Source organism: Lutra lutra, chromosome 16 (genome assembly GCF_902655055.1).
Source record: "Lutra lutra chromosome 16, mLutLut1.2, whole genome shotgun sequence".
Taxonomy (NCBI): domain Eukaryota; kingdom Metazoa; phylum Chordata; class Mammalia; order Carnivora; family Mustelidae; genus Lutra; species Lutra lutra.
Window position 1 is genome coordinate 18,513,424 of NC_062293.1, and position 20,589 is coordinate 18,534,012.

General features: G+C 37.5%; 1 protein-coding gene across 1 annotated transcript in view; it reads left to right on the forward strand.

Moving 5' to 3' along the window:
• GPATCH8 (G-patch domain containing 8) overlaps positions 1-20,589 on the forward strand; it is a 105,719-nt gene that overhangs the window by 44,283 nt on the left and 40,847 nt on the right. Inside the window, 2 exon segments of the mRNA XM_047706535.1 lie at positions 13,981-14,048; positions 14,704-14,790. Coding sequence (XP_047562491.1) covers positions 13,981-14,048; positions 14,704-14,790 — 155 coding nt within the window.

Below are 20,589 nucleotides of genomic sequence, written 5' to 3' on the forward strand. Positions count from 1 at the left end.
CAAATATTTTTTTTTTTAGGTTGAACCTTAATGTATGAAAAGTGGGGTGGGAATTGGTGGATGACACAGTTTTTTTTGGTTGAAGTAGAGTTCTAGGTCTCCAAGAGCAGTTTGGAAACCATAAGTAGAAGGCAGTTATGGGAAATTGGTTTGAATAGGCACAAATCAGATACTTACTGTCTGTTTACTGTGTGCTAAGCACTTAACAAATATTTAGTTCTTACAACAAGTCTGTGAGATAATTGCTGTTTTTCTCATTTTGCAGAAGAAACTGAGACTTAGAGAAGCTTAGTAAGCTGCCCAAGAATAAGCAACCAGTAAACAAGGGTATCAGAATGCAAACCTTTTTTCCCCCCACATTTCAAAACTGCTTTTAACTACCCACACTGAATGCAGAAGGCTTTAATACTGCTCCAGTTTAATGCTTTATTTTGTAAGCCGAAGGCAGTTTTTGATCAGAGGAGAGACTTTCATAGCAAAAAGATGTTAAAGATAATTTTATCTAAAATTCATTTTATAGGGACACATGGGTGACTCAGTGGGTTAGTCAGCCTTCGGCTCAGGTCGTGATCTCAGGGTCCTGGAATCGAGCCCTACATCGACCCCTGCATCGGGCTCCCTGCTCAGCGGGGCCTGCTTCTTCCTCCCTGCCCCCTGCTCGTGTTCTCTCCCTTGCTGTGTCGAATAAATAAGTTAAAATCGTTAAAAAAAAAAAAAAGATCTTAAGAAAACAAAAGATCCAGAAATAGATCTAAATATATACGAGGACTTTTTTATATGATACAAGTGGCATCTGAAACCGATATTAAATGTGCCGTTATAGGATGCTGGGACAACTGGGTAGCCATCCAAAAGAAATAGATTTATACCAGGACCCACACACTAGGGGGCGCCTGGGTGGCTCAGTGGGTTAAGCCTCTGCCCTTGGCTCCGGTCATGATCCCAGAGTCCTGGGATTTGGCCCTGCATCTGGCTCTCTGCTTAGCAGGGAGCCTGCTTCCCCACCCCCGTTCTCTCCCTGCCTCTCTTCCCACTTGTGATCTCTGTCTGTCAAATAAATAAATAAAGTCTTTTAAAAATAATAATAAAATAAAATCCATTTTACAGGTGGAGAAATGTTAGGTTTATGGTTTCAGAATGTCTTTGTCATAGTGCTGAAACCTTGTCCCAAATTCTCTGATTTATGATCTCTTGTTCTTTCCAGTACACCAGCCAGGACATCTGTGGTAGAAGTTAAATGCTAGTATGATCGAAGTATGTCTGAAGATGAGTGGAAGACTGTTTAGAAAGTTGTCTGGGTATGAGTTGATGAGGACTTAGAATAGAGTGGTGGCAATTGAAATGGAAAAGAAGACAAAGATAGGAAGGATGATAAATGAACCAAGAAGCATCGTATATAGTTACTTCATGCATGTCTGACTGGCAAGCTCTTGTTCGCTGGCTTTAGTGTTAATCCTTTGTAATAGCCACTAGCATTTATTAAGTGTTCAGTGAGTGCTTGTGAATGGATTATCTGATTTAAATCTTTTTTCACGTAGATATCATTCCTGTTTTTTAGATGAGGAAATTGACATTATGAGCAGTGCTTTTGCCCGAGACCTTATAGCAAATAAGTGATAGAATACTTGTACCAAAACTATGCTTTTAATCAATATGTTGTAGTGTACCTAAAGTTTGTGTGGTGGCTCACATCTCTGTTCTGGAAAGATACGATGGTGGTGAGAAATGCAAGTATTATAGAATTGAAGTAACGGTAGTTATTCTGGCCAAAAAATTGAAGATAGCTGTGAATGTGATTTTTTTTTTTTCTTAAGGCTCTTAAAGTGGTCATATATATTATTCATGATTAACATAAATTTGTGTACAGTCAGTAGAAACCTAAGGCTAGATCAAGTAATAAGAAGTTTGGCCATGTTTTTAGGGATGTTTGGTAATTGGTCTCCAGCAGGGGGAAATACTGTAACTTTTGTCTTATATTCTAATTTCATCCCCCCCCCTCTTTTTTTAAGATTTTATTTATTTATTTGACAGAGAGAGCACAAGTAGAGGAAGCAGCAGGCAGAGGGAGAAGTAGGCTCTCCGCTGAGCTGGGAGCCTGCTACTGTGGGCTCTATCCCAGCACCCTGGGATCATGACCTGAGCCGAAGGCAGCTGCTTAATGACTGAGTCACCCAAGCACCCAATCCCTTTTTATTTCTCATACTTTATATTTGTCTCTGCTGGCACTTTAAGGTTTTTTAAAGATTTTATTTTGAGAGAGAGAGTGAGAACACCGCAGAGGAAGAGGGAGAAGCAGGCCCCATGCACAGCAGGGAACCCAATGTCGGGCTTGATCCTAGGACCCTGGGATTATAACCTGAGCTAAAGGCAGGCGCTTAACCTTCTGAGCCACCCAGGTGCCTTTTTAAAAAAAGGTTTATTTGTTATAGCAATTGAGAGAGTGCATACACATGTTGGGCAGGGGAGAAAGAGGATCTCAAGCAGACTCCCCATAGATGGCAGAGCCCCACATGAGGCTCGATTGCAGAGATCACGACCCAAGCCAAAATCAGGAGTCAGAAGCTCAATTGACTGACCCATCCAGGCACCCCAGAACTTCTGAATTTTTTAAAAGGAACCAGAAGTCTAGATCTTTCTTTCTTTTTGGGAGGTGGGGGTGAATTCCCTGTTTGATAAATATTGGCTCAAAGTTTAATTTGGGATAAACAAAACATATGGAAGACCTAAATTTGACTCACTTTTTAGGTTACCAGTTTATGATTGCTTTTGAAATTTGACCTGGGTTTGAAGTTGAGCTCTGTAACTAGTAAGCAGTGTTTCCTTGCTATACCCTCAGTACACCATATTTTAAAAAGATTTGGAGGTCTAGGGAATTGAACATGATGGTATATAAGTTTTATACCTGTATTCAGTCTCATTTTCCTCCTCAATATGTAAAGTGGGAGATAATGCCACTTAGTAGGTTGGGAAACTTTATCCAGGGTCAGCTGCTAAGGCTAAGAGCTGTGTTTGTAAATGCACAAGTCTTTTGACCTCTACTCCAGTACTTTTTCCATTAAACTTAATGGTTTCAAACTCTAATGAGCTGCAGAATCACTTGGGTGCTTGTTAAAAATGTAGGTTCCCAACCAGCACAACTCAGTGGGTCTGGAGTAGGGTTCAGGAAATTACATTTTTGTTGTTGTTGTTGTTTTATTTTGTATTTATTTTTTTAAGTAGGCCTCACACCCAGCGTGGAGCCAACACAGGGCTTGAACTTAAAACTGTGAGATCAAGATCTTAGTTAAGATCAAGAATCAGATACTTAACCAACTGAGTCACCCAGGTGCCCCAGGAGATTACACTGTGAACAAGCTCCCCCAAAGAATTTGCTCTGGGCCATGTGAATAAAATAGGCTTCTCAGAAAATTACCTTCACTATAGCAAGTAGTGAGGTTTGACAGTAGTCAAGTAGCAAGGTTAGACAGTTTGTTCTTGTACTCATCTAAAATGTATTAGTGATTTTGGGTCTGAATTAGTGTAATGCTGTTTATTTTTCTTAATAGTCTTATCCTTAGCCGACTTGGCGCTAAGAATGGAACCTGACTGGGGGCTTGATCTCAGGACGCTGAGATCATGATCTACCAGAAACCAAGAGTCTGACCCCCATGGGCTGCGCCACTCAGGTGCCCCTCCAAGAAACTTTTAAAATGAGCAATATAGAGTATATAGTGATCATGATTCCTTGTAAGTAAAATAGTCCAATGAAGTAGAAATAATTGAAAATATAAAAATTCATTACTGAACCAGTATTTGATAAATAGGAACTAAGAAGAGACAAAATTGCTTTTAAAACTGTATGGAATCATAGATTTTTACTACTGTAAAAAAAAAAAAAAGAAAAAAATTCTAGGGATGACCTAGGATCTCTGGACTCTTAGCAGAGACTACGAAGGAAATCAGGGATTTTTCAGTTTCAATCTACTTGATATTCTGAATTTATTCGTATATATCGTGTGGACTTCATCTGTTACTAATTTGATACACAGTGGATTAGAATCTTGCTCTCCAGTACACATACATAGCTGCTGTTTTCTTCCAGGTGACAATAATAGTAAAATAGTAAACGTCTTGACAATGTTTAATTTATTCAATTTTATTTCAATTAAATATATTTTCTTAGATGATTTGAACTATATATTTAATTTGGAGAAGGTTTTGCTAAAATTTAGTTTTGTTTTTTAAAAATTTTATTTATTTGAGAGTGCATGAGAGCATGAGCAGGGGAAAGGGGCAGAGGGAGAGAAAGAAGCAGCTTCCTCACTGAGTAGGGGGCCTGGCTCAGGGCTCGATCCAAGACTTTGGGATCATGACCTGAGCTGAAAGCAGACACTCAACTCACTGAGCCACCCAGACACCCCTAAAATTATGCTTCTTTAGGTTCATTCTTTTGGCTTGGATTTAATGTTTATGTAACATCAGCTTTCATACTCAGTCTCATTTTGTTAGTGGAATGGTATATGGGAAACATTTTTAGATGATTCTTTGGTTATTGATCCTGGATAATAACTTTCTGCCATCTGCAAATAGAGTTGTTTCATTATCACCAAACTGCATGTAAAACTTTATAATTTGTCACAGCTTCTATTTTATTTTATTTTTTTTTTTTAAAGATTTTGTTTATTTATTTGACAGAGAGAGATCACAAGCAGACGGAGAGGCAGGCAGAGAAAGAGAGAGAGGGAAGCAAGCTCCCTGCTGAGCAGAGAGCCCGATGCGGGCCTCGATCCCAGGACCCTGAGATCATGACCTGAGCCGAAGGCAGCAGCTTAACCCACTGAGCCACCCAGGCGCCCCACAGCTTCTATTTTAGAGTATCATTCATTTTATTTTAAAATACCAAATTTGGAGAGGCACCTGGATGGCTCAGTCGTTAGGGGTCTGCCTTTGGCTCAGGTTGTCATCCCAGGGTCCTGGGATCAAACCCTGAGTAGGGCTTCCTTCTCAGCGGACGCCTGCTTCATCCTTTCCCACTCCTCGGCTTCTGTTCCCTCTCTCACTGTGTCTCTTTTCGTTAAAAAAAAAAAAAAAAAAAAGAATCTTCTTTAAAAATTTGGAAATGAAAAAACAAATTGATTTTTTAAAATTTTCTTTCCTTTAAAAATTTTTTTTTATTTTTAAAAAATTTCTGAAGCCTTAAGGAGATAATTGGTTTAGAGTTCAACATCCTGCATAATGAGTTATGGTTTCCAAAGCATCTTCTATTTGTTACCTCTCAATCTGCATACCAAACCTGAAAGTGAGGATAATATCCATTTTGCAGGGGAGCCTACTGAGACGCAGGCTCTGGCTGTCAGGGGTGACACCGTGGTTTAGAAATTATTTCTTATTGGAGAACTGAGATTTTGTAACCCAGCCTTTTTAGGGAGTTCCTAGAAAAATACAGGAAAACAAATATTTAAAGATGAACTGGGGAGAGGGTTAATGTTGAAAGTAAAGGAGGAACAGTTTAAATGAAGCTGGAAAGTCTTTTTTGGAATTTTGAGGGATCCTGGAATAGTAAAAAAAATTCTCAATGTAGTTATGGGAAAAGTAAGAGAATACAGCTCTAAGAAGGCGTTGGATTGTTGTATGCCATAGGACTGGCTACTGTCTACATAACTCCTCCAGATACTGTCTACTCAGATATTTTCCACTTGCTAAGAATTGTAGTGAGCCAGAGCGCCTGACTGGTGCAGTCAGAATATTGATCTCAGGGTTGTGAATTTGAGACCCGTGTCGGGTGTAGAGATTACATGAATGAATGAATAAATGAGTGAATGAATAAATGAACGAACGAATGAATTTGAGCCCGTTGTTGGGTGTAGAGATTACATAAATGAAGGAAAGAATAAATAAATAAGCAAGCAAGCTTAAAAAATATTGAAGCGAGCCTTAAGTCTAACTCCTTAAACATGTAATGCCTTCTTCTTGATTGCTTATGAATGACAGTAGATAAAACCAATTGAACAAGTCTCTAAGTAATGCAAAATTCAAATACTTCTTTATGATAACGTACATATTTTTTGAGATATGAAGGCCTGGGTAATATAGCCCTATGTTCTATTTGATGAAATAATTACTTGATGTACAAGACACTTTAATTATCACAGTTTCATGGCATGAAGCAGAGGGCACTATGATGACCAAATACATAGACCTGAACAAGTTCTAGGCCCGCTATAAACATGTTCATTCTTTTGAGTCAACAAATGCTTTTTAATTGAACATGACTATATCCCAGGTATTGTGTCAGTTACTCGGGATACAAGCATAAGTGAAACTTAGTGCACAGAAGTGATACCCAACATTTTTTTTAAACTAAGGACCTAATATTCTTTTTCTCTTACCCCTTGAGCCCCATGTTTTTTTGTTTTGTTATTTTAACCTGAAATTGTATGTATGCATGGTTTGGTTTGGTTTTGTTTTCAGTGGGAAAGAATATGTGTACATGCATGGCAGGGGAGGGGAAGGGGCAGATGGAGAGCGAGAACCCCAAGCAGGCTCCTGCCTAACATGGAGTCTGATGTGGGGCTTGATCTCACGACCCTGAGATCACAGCCTGAGCCGAAATCAGGAGTCCGATGTTAAACTGACTGAAGCACCCAGGTGCCCCCCCTGAAATTTTATTTATTAAATTGGTTTTCCCACTTAAAAAAATAAATTGATCTTTACATTATGGTTAGTATGAGATAGCCTTCAGTGAGTTGGTATAATTTTAGCTAAAACAATCTTACTTGGAGTAAACGTATATTTCTTTAGGTGATTTTTTTTTTTATTTTTAATTGAAAGCACCTCATGCACTCCCTTTATTATTCTCTTCTAAGGGCTTGAGTATCTCATATCATCCCTTGAATCCCCTGAATCCTTTTCAGATTTAACATTCTGATTCCATAACATGTTCATTGGTAATGCCTTTTTGCCTCTTCTCTGTCCTTGTTCAGTAATATTAGGCTATGTGATTAAAATTGAGCTATTTTTTATCTTAGGAAGCCAGATCCGATACCCTGGTAAGATGGAGGATGGGAATTCTTTAGGTCACAGTCAAATTTCTGTGCCCTTAGAAAACATCTGTATTTGAAAATCAAATTATTTAGGTTGTTGTATAGATCACTAAATTGGCTATGGCAAGAATGTAGTTAGTTCTGTACAGGAGAATTTGAATTCTGTTGAGTAGGAAGTCTTTTTTTTGTTTGTTTGTTTTTGAAACCTTAGGAACTCGTGCATGGGGGCGGTGGTGGTGCCTGAGTGGCTCAGTCAGTTAACCATATGACTTTGGCTCAGATCATGAGCGGGGTCCTGGGATCGAGCCATGTGTCTGGCCCCCTACTCAAAGGGGAGCCTGCTTCTCCCTTTCCCCCTGCTCCTGCTTTCTCTCTCTCTCATTCTCTCTCAAGTAAGGGAATAAAATCTTAAAAAAAAACAACAACAACAACTTAGAAACTCTATTGGGAATAGTTAATGTTCTTGATATTTCTAGTTAGTGTTTCAGGGAGGTAGCATTTATCATATTATAGTTACTAAGAAAAAATACTTACATGATGCTGAAAGTAATCATTGTTTTCATGGTACTGAAGACTTATTTTCAGGAGAAATTTTCCAAAGTGACACTTTGGCTTGGAAATAGATGTACCATTTTTTACTCTGTTTCTGCTAGTTGTGTGTAATCACTGTTTTAATAAATGAAATTATATTTAATGCATTAATGTAGGTTACTGAGAGTCCTATTTTGAATAGTTTTGCAAATCAGAGAATATTTCGTACATGTATTTTAGTTGCTAAAAGTAAGACATAGATTTAAAGATGCCAGGACAGGCTCTTGGACTTAATTAGTTTAGTGGCCACTTTTGGAAGTGGATATTGTGACTTTGATGGCTTTTATATTTATTTCTGCTTTATTATGATCAGTCTTTTAAAACTATTTTAGACACCTTAAGAGAACATCAGATATTTTTAAGTATTCTCAGGTATATGCATTGGCTCTATAAATGTTCTGCCCCACCCCCATGCCAGAAGTTTAAGTAGGTAAGATTATTTTGTCTAATTATTGGTAATTAATAAGGGTTTAGAACTTTGTGTTGATCACTGCCATGTGCCCAATGCTTCCAACAGTGTAGTAGCAGTTCAGTAAATATTTGTAATGAATATTTGTTGACTCAATCTTAGTAAGGGGAAAGACAGCAGAAAGAAATCGAGGTGTTCTTATAGCTGTTGACTGTCCAACCAGTCTTTTAATTATTTTGGAAGCTTCATTTCTAATCTGCTTCTATGGGAAATCATATGATTTTGAAGTGTCGCTGATTACCAACTTAAGATTTTTTAAAAATATTTCCTTCCCAGTTGTTCTGTTCCTGGAGTTTGTCTCTAAAAATAGTGTTTCTCGAAAAAGTATTTCTCTTCAGTCCAATTCTTTGGGCCAGTTTCTTAGATTAGTCCATCTCTATTTTCAAATCAAAACTGATTCATGAGGATTTTCTCAGAAACAAGGTGGCTGTAGTCAGTGAATTTTTATATTTGGCCTTATTTTCTCTTCAGTTATGATAATCATAGTAGCTTCACATATTCGCAAGAGATGCATATTTATATACAAACATGTTAGTACTTTCGTCGTATAAGTAGAAGTAAAACTACCTTTTAAAATATACCAAGTACAATTTGGGTTGGTTAATGAAACATGAAGTTTTTTCCTTCTCTTTAGAAAAATATTTTGGGGGGGGTCACCTGGGTGGCTCAGTTGGTCAAAGATCTGCCTTTAGCTCAGGTTATGAACCAGGGGTCCTCCAATGGAGCCCAGCGTCGGACTCCCTGCTCAGTGGGGAGCCTCCTTATCCCTCTTCTCCTGCCTGCCCCCACACCCGCCCCCTTTCCCGCTCATGCTCATTCACTCTCTCTCTCAAAGAAAATAAATATTTAAATTACTGTAATAAAAAATTACTGTAATTTTTTGCTGAGGTATAATTGTCATACAGAGTATTAGTTTCAGGTATAGTACATAATGATTCAATATTTGTATATATATTTAAGGTTTTGATTTAGAAAATAAGAATACCAGTTTTTTTTTGTTTTTGTTTTTCCATCACATGAATACATCAGTATTGGCATATTCTAGATCTGGTATGTTTTCTTTTTTTTTTCCTCCCCTTCTCCAGTTGTCTAGATCACAGTCATAGTATTTATTAATCTTTGGCTGAGGAGGACAATTTCTTCTAAGGAAAGTGTGTACTGTTCTCTTGGAAGTTGTGTCTTTTGGAGTGAAATAAACAACAAAATGTTCTTAATTTAATGGATTTTAAGAAATATTTTCCTCCTTTAAAGGAAACAATTAGGGAACCTGGATTTAGTTCAATTTATTTTATTTTATTTATTTATTTATTTATTTATTTATTTATTTATTTAAAGATTTTATTTATTTATTTGACAGAGAGAAATCACAAGTAAGCAGAGAGGCAGGCAGAGAGAGAGGAGGAAGCAGGCTCCCTGCTGAGCAGAAAGCCCGATGTGGGGCTCGAACCCAGGACCTGGGATCATGACCTGAGCCGAAGGCAGCGGCTTAACCCACTGAGCCACCCAGGCGCCCCTATTATTTTATTTTTAATTGGCTTTTGTGTATTTTTATTTTTAAATTTTTAAATTTTAATTTAATTTAATATTTTAAAATATTTGAGAGAGTGAGCGAGAGAGTACAAGCAGGGAGAGGAGCAGAGAAGCAGACTCCCCACTGGGCAGGGAGCCTAATGTGGGGCTTATGACCCACACAACCCACTAAGCCACCCAGGTGGCCCTTTAAAATTTTTTTAAATTTTTAATTTTTTTAAAAGATTTTATTTATTTATTTGACAGAGACAGCACAAGCAGGCAAAGCAGCAGACAGAAGGAAAGGGAGAAGCAGGCTTCACACTGAGCAGAGAGCTGGACATGGGGCTCGATCCCAGGACCCTAGGATCATGACCAGGTTGCTTAACTGAGCCATCCAGGCTTCCCTAATTTTTAACTTTTTTAAGTAGGCTGCACACCCAGCATGGAGGCCAACTTGAGCTCATGACCCTGAGGTCAGGACCTGAATTGGGATCAAGAGGCTGGTGCTTAGCCTGCTGAGCCACCCAGGCACCCCTTTATTTATTATTTTTTAAATTTTAATTTTTAATTTTTTTTTTAAAGATTTTTATTTATTTGCCAGAGAGAGAGTACACACAAGCAGGCAGAGAGGCAGGCAGAGGCAGAGAGAGAAGCAGGCTCCCTGCCGAGCAAGGAGCCCCATGCGGGACTCCATCCCAGGAGCCCGGGATCATGACCTGAGCCAAAGGCAGCGGCTTAACCAACTGAGCCACCCAGGCGTCCCTTAATTTTTATTTTTAAAAAGACTTTATTTTTAAATAACCTCTGTACCCAACATGGGGCTCAAACTTACAACCTTGAGATCAGGAGTCACATGCTCTACCGACTGAGCCATCCAGGCACCCCAGTTCAATTTATTTTTCAAAAAAGGTTGAGTTTTCTAGAGAATATCATACTAGCAAATATTTGGTTCCTATCTACTTTTTGAAAAGTCATCACTGTAAATTGTTATTCAGGTTTTCCACAGTGGTGTTCTTTATGATAGGATTTATCATTAATCACAAATGAGTAAGTTGAGAGGTTTTTGTTTTTAAGCTGCAGTCTCTCTCTGTATTATATATTGTTCTCTGTCTTTTCCCACTAGGATTTTTTCTTTGTCTGGAACCTCTTTAATAATGGAAAGAAATTACTGCTTGGCCCAGACAATAATGTCATCTTCAGATTGTTTTTTGTTTGGGTTTTGTTGTTGTTGTTGTTGTTGTTGTCATCATATGTATATTTTATAAGTAAGGTCTGTGCCCAAGGTTGGGCTTGAATTCACAACCCAGAGATCAAGAGTTGTGTGCTCCACCGACTAAGCCAGCCAGGCACCCCTATATATTTTATATATAATATAATATATATATTTTTTAAATTGAAGTATGATTAGCATACAGTGTTATAATATTAATTTTAGGTGAACAACATGATTCAGCAGTTCTGTACAGTACTCGGTGCTTACCACAATAAGTATAGTTCCCCCTCTGTCACCAAAATGTTATTATAGTACCTTCAGATTATTTTTAAAGCCAGACTCTTTATTTTCTGTGATGAGTTACCTCTGAGTGGACTAATTATAAGTGGGACAGCCATTTTGATGCCACTTTCTCTGGAGTTCCTGGTCTCCTTCAAAGTTTGGCTTTGTTGTATGCAGAAAGAAAGATGTTGGCAAGCCCTGGAAGACTTCATTAAAAGGAAACAAAGGAAAGCTACTTCAGGGGTTTTATTCATTCATAACAGTTTGAGTTCACAACAGAACTCAAATATACATAAGTTTTCTAAGCACTTAGTGTTAAAGGTTATTTTCTGGACCTTTTACTTACATATTTAAAAAAAAATGTCTTGATGACTCCCTTCCCAATCCACAAATCCTCTTAGAGTTCTTTTAGTGAAGGAAATGATCACTGTCCAGTTGATCTGTCTTTGATGTTATTTCTTTAAGGAGAAGTCCCAGTTGGGGCCCTGAATACTGATTTACCAGAATGAATAGTTAAATTAGAAATTGGAAGCTAGAGCTAGTTCTCTTGCTTTAAAGCATGCCCCCCCCCCCGCCCCCACCGAATTGTTAAAGAGGAGGTTGTACATGTTCTCAAATAACAGTGCAAAAATCCCAAATCCTGGGCCAACCAATGTGAAAACAACTGCTCTAGCACTAAGTGTCCTTCCTCTTCTTCAGCTGAAATTGGGGGAGGGACAAACCAGTTGTTACTTTACCCCTTCCCATCTGCCTGCTAGAAGGCCTGTTTCCTACCCTAATGGTTTCTGCCTAACAAATGGTGTTTCTTTTTTACAGCATTATGATCCTGGACTTGTTGTGGTGATGGTAAACTTAGCAGTGGTAATTTTTTATTTTCAGACTGAATTACTCCTTTTGTCATCAGTGCACCAATATGTTAGGCTTACTTTCTCTGTTGTAGCCTTCATCCTTCTGCTTGGTCTTTTTCATTTTCCTTTCCTTTCCTTATGCAACTTGTCTGATCCTTGTTCATTAAAGGGTACTGTTAAGAAGGGATGTATCTGTTTGTGTTAGAACCGCCAAAAAAATCAGTTAAAACATTAAATTCTAATACTGTCAAAAACTTGATTTTCCCACAATGTAATGGGCACTAGCACTTGCTACTGCAATTTATAAATAAATTAAAACAAACTTTGACTGCCTTAGAAGGCAAAAGTACTAATGCAGAGTTTATGAACAGGGGTTTACAGAGGTAATGAATTTGTACCAAAGCATTGATTCTTGCAAAACAAATTCTGACAGACCAAAAAGAAACCAAAACCAAAAAAAGTAAATTCCTTTGACATTTCTTTTCAATTCTTTTATTGGAACATTTGTGTATTTTACCAGTAAATCCCTGATTGAGACGTTATGAAAGTGATATTGCACCTAGGAAGTCATTTTTATAACCTGTCTTTAACTTGGTCCTTTTGCTAAAGATTGCAGTCACTGCTTATTTATTATACCATTGGGCATAAGGGAGTATGCATTTTCATTTTGTTTAACTGGCAGTCTTTGATAGTTTCTAAAAGAAGGCTGTATGTTAGAACTTTTTTCCTGGCATGAAAAGATCTTTATTAACTTAAACTTTCACTGTGATAATTATTCTTAATTATCTCCTTATTTATTGTTTGAAAACTGTAACGGGATATTGGTGATAAGTAAACTTCCGAATTTGTTTTTTATTATGTTTTAAAGACAAAAATTAAACACATATGGAGCAACTGGATATAAGTGGTTGCCAATCACTTTGAAAACAGTTTTTTCTTTTTTTCCAGGACCAAGCCTAGTCATGAATATGGCATTTATTTATTTTTAATTGGTTTTGGTAATACCTAAGATTTAGCCTGACAAAACTCAACTTTTTAGCCCAAAGGTATAATACATATGTGTGTATAACAACAACAACAAAAACACAAAAAACCCTTAAAAAAAACAATTGTTTACACAGCCTGAGTGAAATGATGAGGGAAGTAAACATTGTGTTTTTTCACTAAAGGTGTACAACGGATAAGGTAAGTCAGTCCTCTTTTCAGTGGGCTTACATCACAATAAACAGCGCAAGTTGTGATGTAAAACAGCTGTGGTAGTAAAGTGCTTGTCTGCCCCATTTTGCTTTGTTTGGCTGGTTATGAGTGGATTAAATATACATTTTTAAAAATCTCCAGCATAGATTGATTAGTTTAAAGTCAATTTTCTTCGCAACTAGTCCTTTTCACAGCTTACCGATTGCCGTAGCCAGTGTTAAATCTGCTCTGGAAAATGAGACCTCAGAGCACCAGTTTTAAAAGTAAAATGATTTTTTGTTCCTAAGGGCAACTAACTGTTGCTTTTAATTTAAATATTGTCACAGCCCCAGTTAATTTTGAAAACAAAAAAAATATTAGACATGCTGAATTGCAATTACAGAGTTTTCCTGTATCATGTTTGAAACCGTGCATTTTTTAAAATTTAACCATATCAGTTGAGATTTATTACTAGTTTTAAAAGTGTGTATGGGAGGGTGTCTGTGGACAGTAAGAGTGATTCTTGATGGAAAGTTATTTGGGGATCATTTTAAAAAGCAGTTTCTAAAGTTTTTTATTTTAAATCTCCTAGTGCCATTGCTTAGAAGTGCTTTGCATTGCTTATTTAATTTTGTCATAGTAATCTGGAATTTTCCCCAACTGGAATGTTAGCTAAGGTGGTTAGTTGGGCTTAAACTGGGAGAGGTAGGTTTGGTTGTAAGCTGTGAGAATGGCTTGTGTTTGGTTCACTGTAGCTTTCTGGTCTCTGCACTCCAAGGCAAGATCTCTAACCACCCAAACCCAATGTATAAAGTGAACTGTTGGCTTAGCTTTGCCTCTTACCTTGATTATGTGTTCCTGTTACAGGGAGAACAGATCCCATTCCGATTGTTGTCAAGTATGATGTCATGGGCATGGGTCGCATGGAAATGGAGGTAAATTGATCTTGTTAGCTAATTTTTTTTTAAATGGTGTATTTAAAATTGATATTAATTCAAATTCATATGCCAGTACAAAAATACACTTATCAGATAGAATGTAGTTTTAATATTTTTCTTAAGAAATTAAAAAATATATTTTACATTCTCATTTAGTGCTGGCTTTGAGGCAGGTAGGTGACAGACAATGCCCCTAAGGAAGTTGAATGTTTTGCCCAGGGTTATGCCACAAGGCAAGATCAGACTTAAAACCCAGATCCTGGTGCTTATTTCATAAGGCATTGTTGTTCAACTCTGAAAATATTTGCTATGGTAGAAGCCTTGCCCCTGTGTACAGCTATCATCTGTGATACCTTCTTTTCATTGCCTAAAATATTTTCTCCATTTACTCCTAATTCTTTGGCATTGAACATTGAAGTAAAGTCTGTTATTAAAAAAATGTGCCTGTTGGGAACCACCACCATGATAGGATTAATTAGCATGTTTAATTAGCACACATTTTTCTCTGTGGGGTGAGAATGGAGTAAGAGGTAGCTGAGTATAATACAAAGTTTTTGTTTTCATGTAATACTGTAGTTTTGTAAATAATTTTTTAATAGCTCGTTGGAGTGCTTTAGGAATTACGACTAATTATATATTTATTTTTGTTAAGCTCGATTATGCTGAAGATGCTACCGAACGGCGCCGTGTCCTAGAAGTAGAAAAAGAAGACACAGAAGAATTAAGACAGAAGTACAAGGTACCGAATGAAGCCATTCTTTGGTGTTGGGTGCTCACACTGAAAATGATACTCATTTTGGTGAAAAGAATCTCTATTTATGACGGGATTTGTTTAACCTTCAGTGATGATTACTAAGTAGGCCTCAGGTTTCTGTTAGTTTCCTGTATTGCTGTTGTAAAAACTAGAGAGCTAATGCTTCATAAGTCTGTTGGAATGATCGCATTCTTCTTTGGAAACACAGTGCCTGTACATAGTAGGGAGTAGTAGCAGTAAAAATTGTTATTTAAGAGTCCTTTGGGAACTTGAACCTATTGACAGGACTTTTGTTTTCAGTGGGTGGGGTATTTTAAGAGTAATAAACTGAGGGACACCTCGGTGACTCAGTCAGTTAAGCAACCAACTATTGATTTTGGCTCAGATCGTAAGATTGAGCCCTGTATTGCGCTCTGCATTGGGCATGGAGCTTCCTCAAAATTCTCTTCCTCTCCCTTTTCCCCTTGCTTTCTCTCTCTTTTAAAAAAAAAGAGAGAAGGAGAACATCTTTTTTTTTTTTTAAGGGATTAGTTTAAACTGCAGTTTTAGACCATGTTATAAGTTAGCTTTCAAATAGACTGACCAGGGAACATGCCTTTCAAGATGTACTATGCCCAGTCTCTACTATAAAATAGGTAAATTTGAAGGTAACAAATAGGCTTAGTTAAGATTATCATCTAGAAATTAATTTTATCATGAATCTTAAAGTGGGAAGATGGAAGAGGGATTTATTTTTAAAAATCTGTTCTACTGTAAAAAAATAACTAATATAAAAACTGACAGAACTATAAGGAGAAATGTTACATCTACCACAATAGTGGGAGATTTTAATATATCTCTTTCAATAATTGATTTAAAAAATGGAAGAGACATTTAGCAAAGACATTTGGAAGATTTGACTAACACATTAACAGATTTTACCTGCTGGTTATATAGAATTGTGAATCCAATCACTTTGAAAATCAGAAAACTTTTTTTTTTTTTAAAGATTTTATTTATTTATTTGAGAAAGAGTGAGAGGGAGCATGAGAGGGGAGAGGGTCAGAGGGAGAAGCAGACTCTCCCCTGAGGTGGGAGCCCAATGTGGGACTCAGTTCTGGGACACCAGGATCATGATCTGAGCCAAAGGTAGTTGCTTACTTAACCAACTGAGCCACCCAGGTGCCCGAAAATCAGAAATTTTGAAAATATATGGAACATTAATTTAAACAAAATTTTCTACCATAATAACCCATGTCATAAAGTATCAACAAATCTCCCAAAGAACTGAAATCAAGCCACAAAGTGGTTTTTTAAAAAAATTTATTTATTTTTAAAGATTTTATTTATTTGTTTGACGGAGAGACCTCGAGAGAGGGAACACAGGCACGGGAAACAAGAGAGGGAGAAATAGGCTTCCGGCTGAACAGGGAGCCAGATGGGGGGCTCAATCCCAGGACCCTGGGATCATGACTTGAGCTGAAGGCAGATGCTTAACGACTCAGCCACCCAAGCACCCCAGCAGTCAGTTTTTTAAATTAAAGATAGAAAAATCCCCTGTAAGTTATGAGAAAATTATTTTAGTTTCCAGTAAGTGAAAGAAGAAATCACAATGCTAATTGGAAAATATTTTGGACTGAAAGATACAAATACTACGTATCAAAACTTGTAGGATAACCTAAAGCAGTATCATATGTGTTAGCAAATATATAGCCTTAAATGCTATTTAGAGAAAGCAGAAAATGAAGTAAACATTTCTCTCAGGAAGTTAGGAAAAGAATAGCAAAGCAAATCCAAAGAATGCAAAAGAAAAGAAGTAATAAAAAATGATTAAGGTTAACAGAAATAAAACAAAGCCAAAAGTTAGTTACTTCTGGTGATATTAAGGAAGAAAAGAACTTAGAAAACTAGTGTCAGTAGTGAGAAGATAGCATTGTAGGTGCAGTAGGCAGCACTAAAAAATAAAAATTTTATGATTAACCTCATGCCACCAAATGCAAAAATTAGGTTTAAATGGACAAATTCCTAAGAAATAGAACTTGCTAAAGTATACTTAAAAAAGAAAAAAAGAGAAAAGAAAACTTCAGGAACTCTGTACCTATTATATAAATTGAATCTATAGTAAAAAGTCTTTCCATAACGCCCAAATAACTTCACTAGTGAGTTCTGTCAAAATTCATAAAATAAATAACTTCAGTCTTTTTTTTTAAGATTTTATTTATTTATTTGACACAGAGAGAAAGAGATCGCAAGGAGGCAGAGAGGCAGACAGAGGGAGAGGAGGAAGCAGGCTCCCCGCTGAGCAGGGAGCCCAGTGTGGGGCTTGATCCCCGGACCCTGAGATCATGACTTGAGCCGAAGGCAGAGGCTTAACCCACTGAGCCACCCAGGCGTGCCAATAACTTCAGTCTTAACCAACAATGTCTAATCTTCCAAATGTCTAATCCAATGTCTAATCTTCTCAGAGAGAGATCACAAGTAGACGGAGAGGCAGGCAGAGAGAGAGAGAGAGAGAGGAGGAAGCAGGCTCCCCGCTGAGCAAAGAGCCCGATGCGGGACTCTATCCCAGGACCCTGAGATCATGACCTGAGCCTAAGGCAGCGGCCCAACCCACTGAGCCACCCAGGCGCCCCCCCTTCCTCTCTTTCTGCCTGCCTCTCTGCCTACCTGTGATCTCTGTCAAATAAATAAATAATAAAAAATCTTAAAAAAAAAAAAAAAAGAATTCAAGATTGATTTAATGTTACAAATGCATATAGTCAACCACAGTAAGAGATTAAAGGAAAAAACCTAGGGGTGCCTCGGTGGCTCAGTTGGTTGGGTGACTGCCTTCGGCTCAGGTCATGATCCCAGAGTTCTGGAATCGAATCCTGCATCAGGCTCCCAGCTCCATGGGGAGTCTGCTTCTCCCTCTGACCTTCTCCCCTCTTCATGCTTTCTCTCACTCTCCTCTCAAATAAATGAATAAAATCTTAAAAAAAAAAAAAAAGAAAAATTCTATTTGACTATCTCAATAAATGCAAAAAAAGCATTATCTAAAGTTCTGCATTCATGCATGATGAAATTCTTGTCTATATTGATAAAGAATCTTCTAATAGAAAGCCTACAAAAACCATATACAAGATACCATATTTAAAAGTTGAGGACTCTCCTTTTGGGATGTGGAAATAGCAAGGATGACTGCTCTCAATGTTTCTGTTAAGTATTGTGCTGGAGGTCCTAAGCAACACAGTAAGATAGACAGGCAGAAACAAACAAATAAATATATAAGAAATGAAAAGAAGAGACAAAACTGTTTTGTTTGCAGGTATGATTACATACACAGATACCTGAAAGAATTTACAGATAAATTATATAAATTAGTTTAACTGGATGCTAGTTTCAAAATCATAAACTAAAATTAGATATCTATGTATCAACAAAAGAGAAAATGGACATTACAAAAATTTCAGCATTTGTAATAGCAAAAAACTTTATGAAACACCTAGGAATTAGAAGGCCCTTATGTATTTGACCATATATACCATGCCATACCATACAATAACAATAATCATACCATAAATAATCTGTGTAAAAGGAAAAAACCATAGAGCTTATAAAAGATAGTATAGAAGATTCTCTCTTCTAGCTGTGTCTAACTTAAATAAGTACTTGTTTTTCATTTCAGCGATGCTTTCTTTGATGTTTTATTATGAAAACTGAGCATACAGAAAAATGGAAAGAACTATATAGTTAATACCCATATACCAACCACTTATACTCCATAATTAACGTTTGTAAATATGTTTTATTACATGTCTCACCTTTTTTTAACAATTTATTTATTTGAGAGACGCCTGGGTTGCTCAGTGTTTTAGGTGTCTGCCTTCAGCTCAGGTCATGATCCTAGGGTTGCTCAGTGGGGAGCCTGCTTCTTCTGTCAGCTTCTCCTCCTGCTTGTGCTCTTTCTCTCTCTCTCTGCCAAATAAATAAATAAAATCTTAAAAAGATATATTTGTTTGGGGCGGGGTGCAGAGAGCTAGAATCTTGAAGCAGACTCTCCACTGAGTGCGGAGGACGTGGGGCTCTGTCCCAAACCTGTAAGATCATGACCTGAGCTGAAACCCAAGAGTTGAATGCTTAAGACCCAGTTACTGATTGAGCCACCGAGGTGCCCCAGATGTCTGACTTTTTAAAAAACAGCCTCACTGAAAATGACTTCCTAAATTCTTGAAATACTTCTTGTATTCTATTTCTAATTTGTTTTTGGTTTTTTAGTAATGTCCAGGTTTTGTATTCGGGGTGCTCTTTGTGCCTTTTTTTCTTTTTAAACACTTTAATGTTTTGTTTTTTTTTTTTTAAGATTTTTATTTTATTTATTTGACAGAGATCACAAGTAGGCAGAGAGGCAGGCAGAGAGAGAGAGAGAGGAAAGCAGGCTCCCCGCTGAGCAGAGAGCCCGATGCGGGACTCGATCCCAGGACCCTGAGATCATGACCTGAGCTGAAGGCAGCGGCTTAACCCACTGAGCCACCCAGGCGCCCAACACTTTAATGTTTTTATTTTGTAATTTCTTTCAAACCTTCTATTAACTGTAGTACATGATAAGTGTTTTTATAGTTTGTTGCATCTCCTGACTTTTTCACAGTGGTTTGTCTCCTTGGGTGGCTTGCAGTTTTGATTGTCATCTCATCATTCTGTGGAAATTTCTTGCATCCTGGATTTTGGAGGGAGTGCTTATGAGATAGTTTCATATGTGCCCTTGCTAAGATATAGGGTCTTTAACTGCTAATGGACTGGTTTTTTAAAATGTTAATACTGAAACTAAGGATTCCTGCTGTGAGTGGAAAGTGTAAATCCTTTACGTCCACCAATGACGGGTCTGAAGTTCCAACCTCTTATACATGACTCTTTCCATTTACACACTGATACATGGTGAGTTTCTTGGTGTCTTCATGGACAGAAGGTAATGAGATAGTGCAGTTTTTCTAGTTTCTGTTTCAAGGGTAAAGACAACTCTTTTTTTTTTCTTTTCTTTTCTTTTTTTTTTTGGAGTAAACTCTACACCCAGCATGGGGCTCGAGCTCACAACCCTGAGGTCAGAAGTTGCAAGCTCTACCAACTGAGCCAGCCAGAGACTCCATGGAGACAACTCTTCCTGACTCTGAACTTTTCACAGGGAGTGCTTACTAGCTTTCTGTCGTCAAGGTCCTGAAGGCTCACCTTCAGGCATCTACGGATTGCCCTATCTCGTTGAGCTCAACTATATATTAAAGTGTGTGTGTTTTAAAGATTTTATTTATTTGAGAGAAAATGAGAGAGAACACAAGCGAGGGAGAGAGGTAGAGGGTGAGGGACAAGCCAACGAGGAGCCTGACTCTGGGCTTGATCCCAGGAGTCCAAGATAGGTGCCCCTTTTTATTTTTATTTTGTTCAGAATTATAATATAGTGAAATCTTCTTCTTCCTTCTGTTCCTTTTTTCTTTTCCTGTTCTCTTCTCCCTGTCCTTTTCTTTATGCACTGTTCAATCCGTTAGGCTGGCTTTAGCACTTTTCACTGAACCACTTTAATTTAAGGCCATAAAATACCTCTGTTTGCTAAATCCAGTAGCTCTTTTAAAACTTAATCCATATTCTGTTTCTTGGCATCGTTGAATACAATTGACCATTCTTTTTTCTTTAAAATGTTTTCTTTTCTCTTGCTTTTGAAGATTTCATACTTCCCTAGATTGTTCCTATCTTCCTTGCTGCTTCTGTATAGGTTCCTTCGTTGGTCCCTTCTTTTCGGCCTAAACTTCAGTTGTTGGAGTTCTTCATGTTCAGACC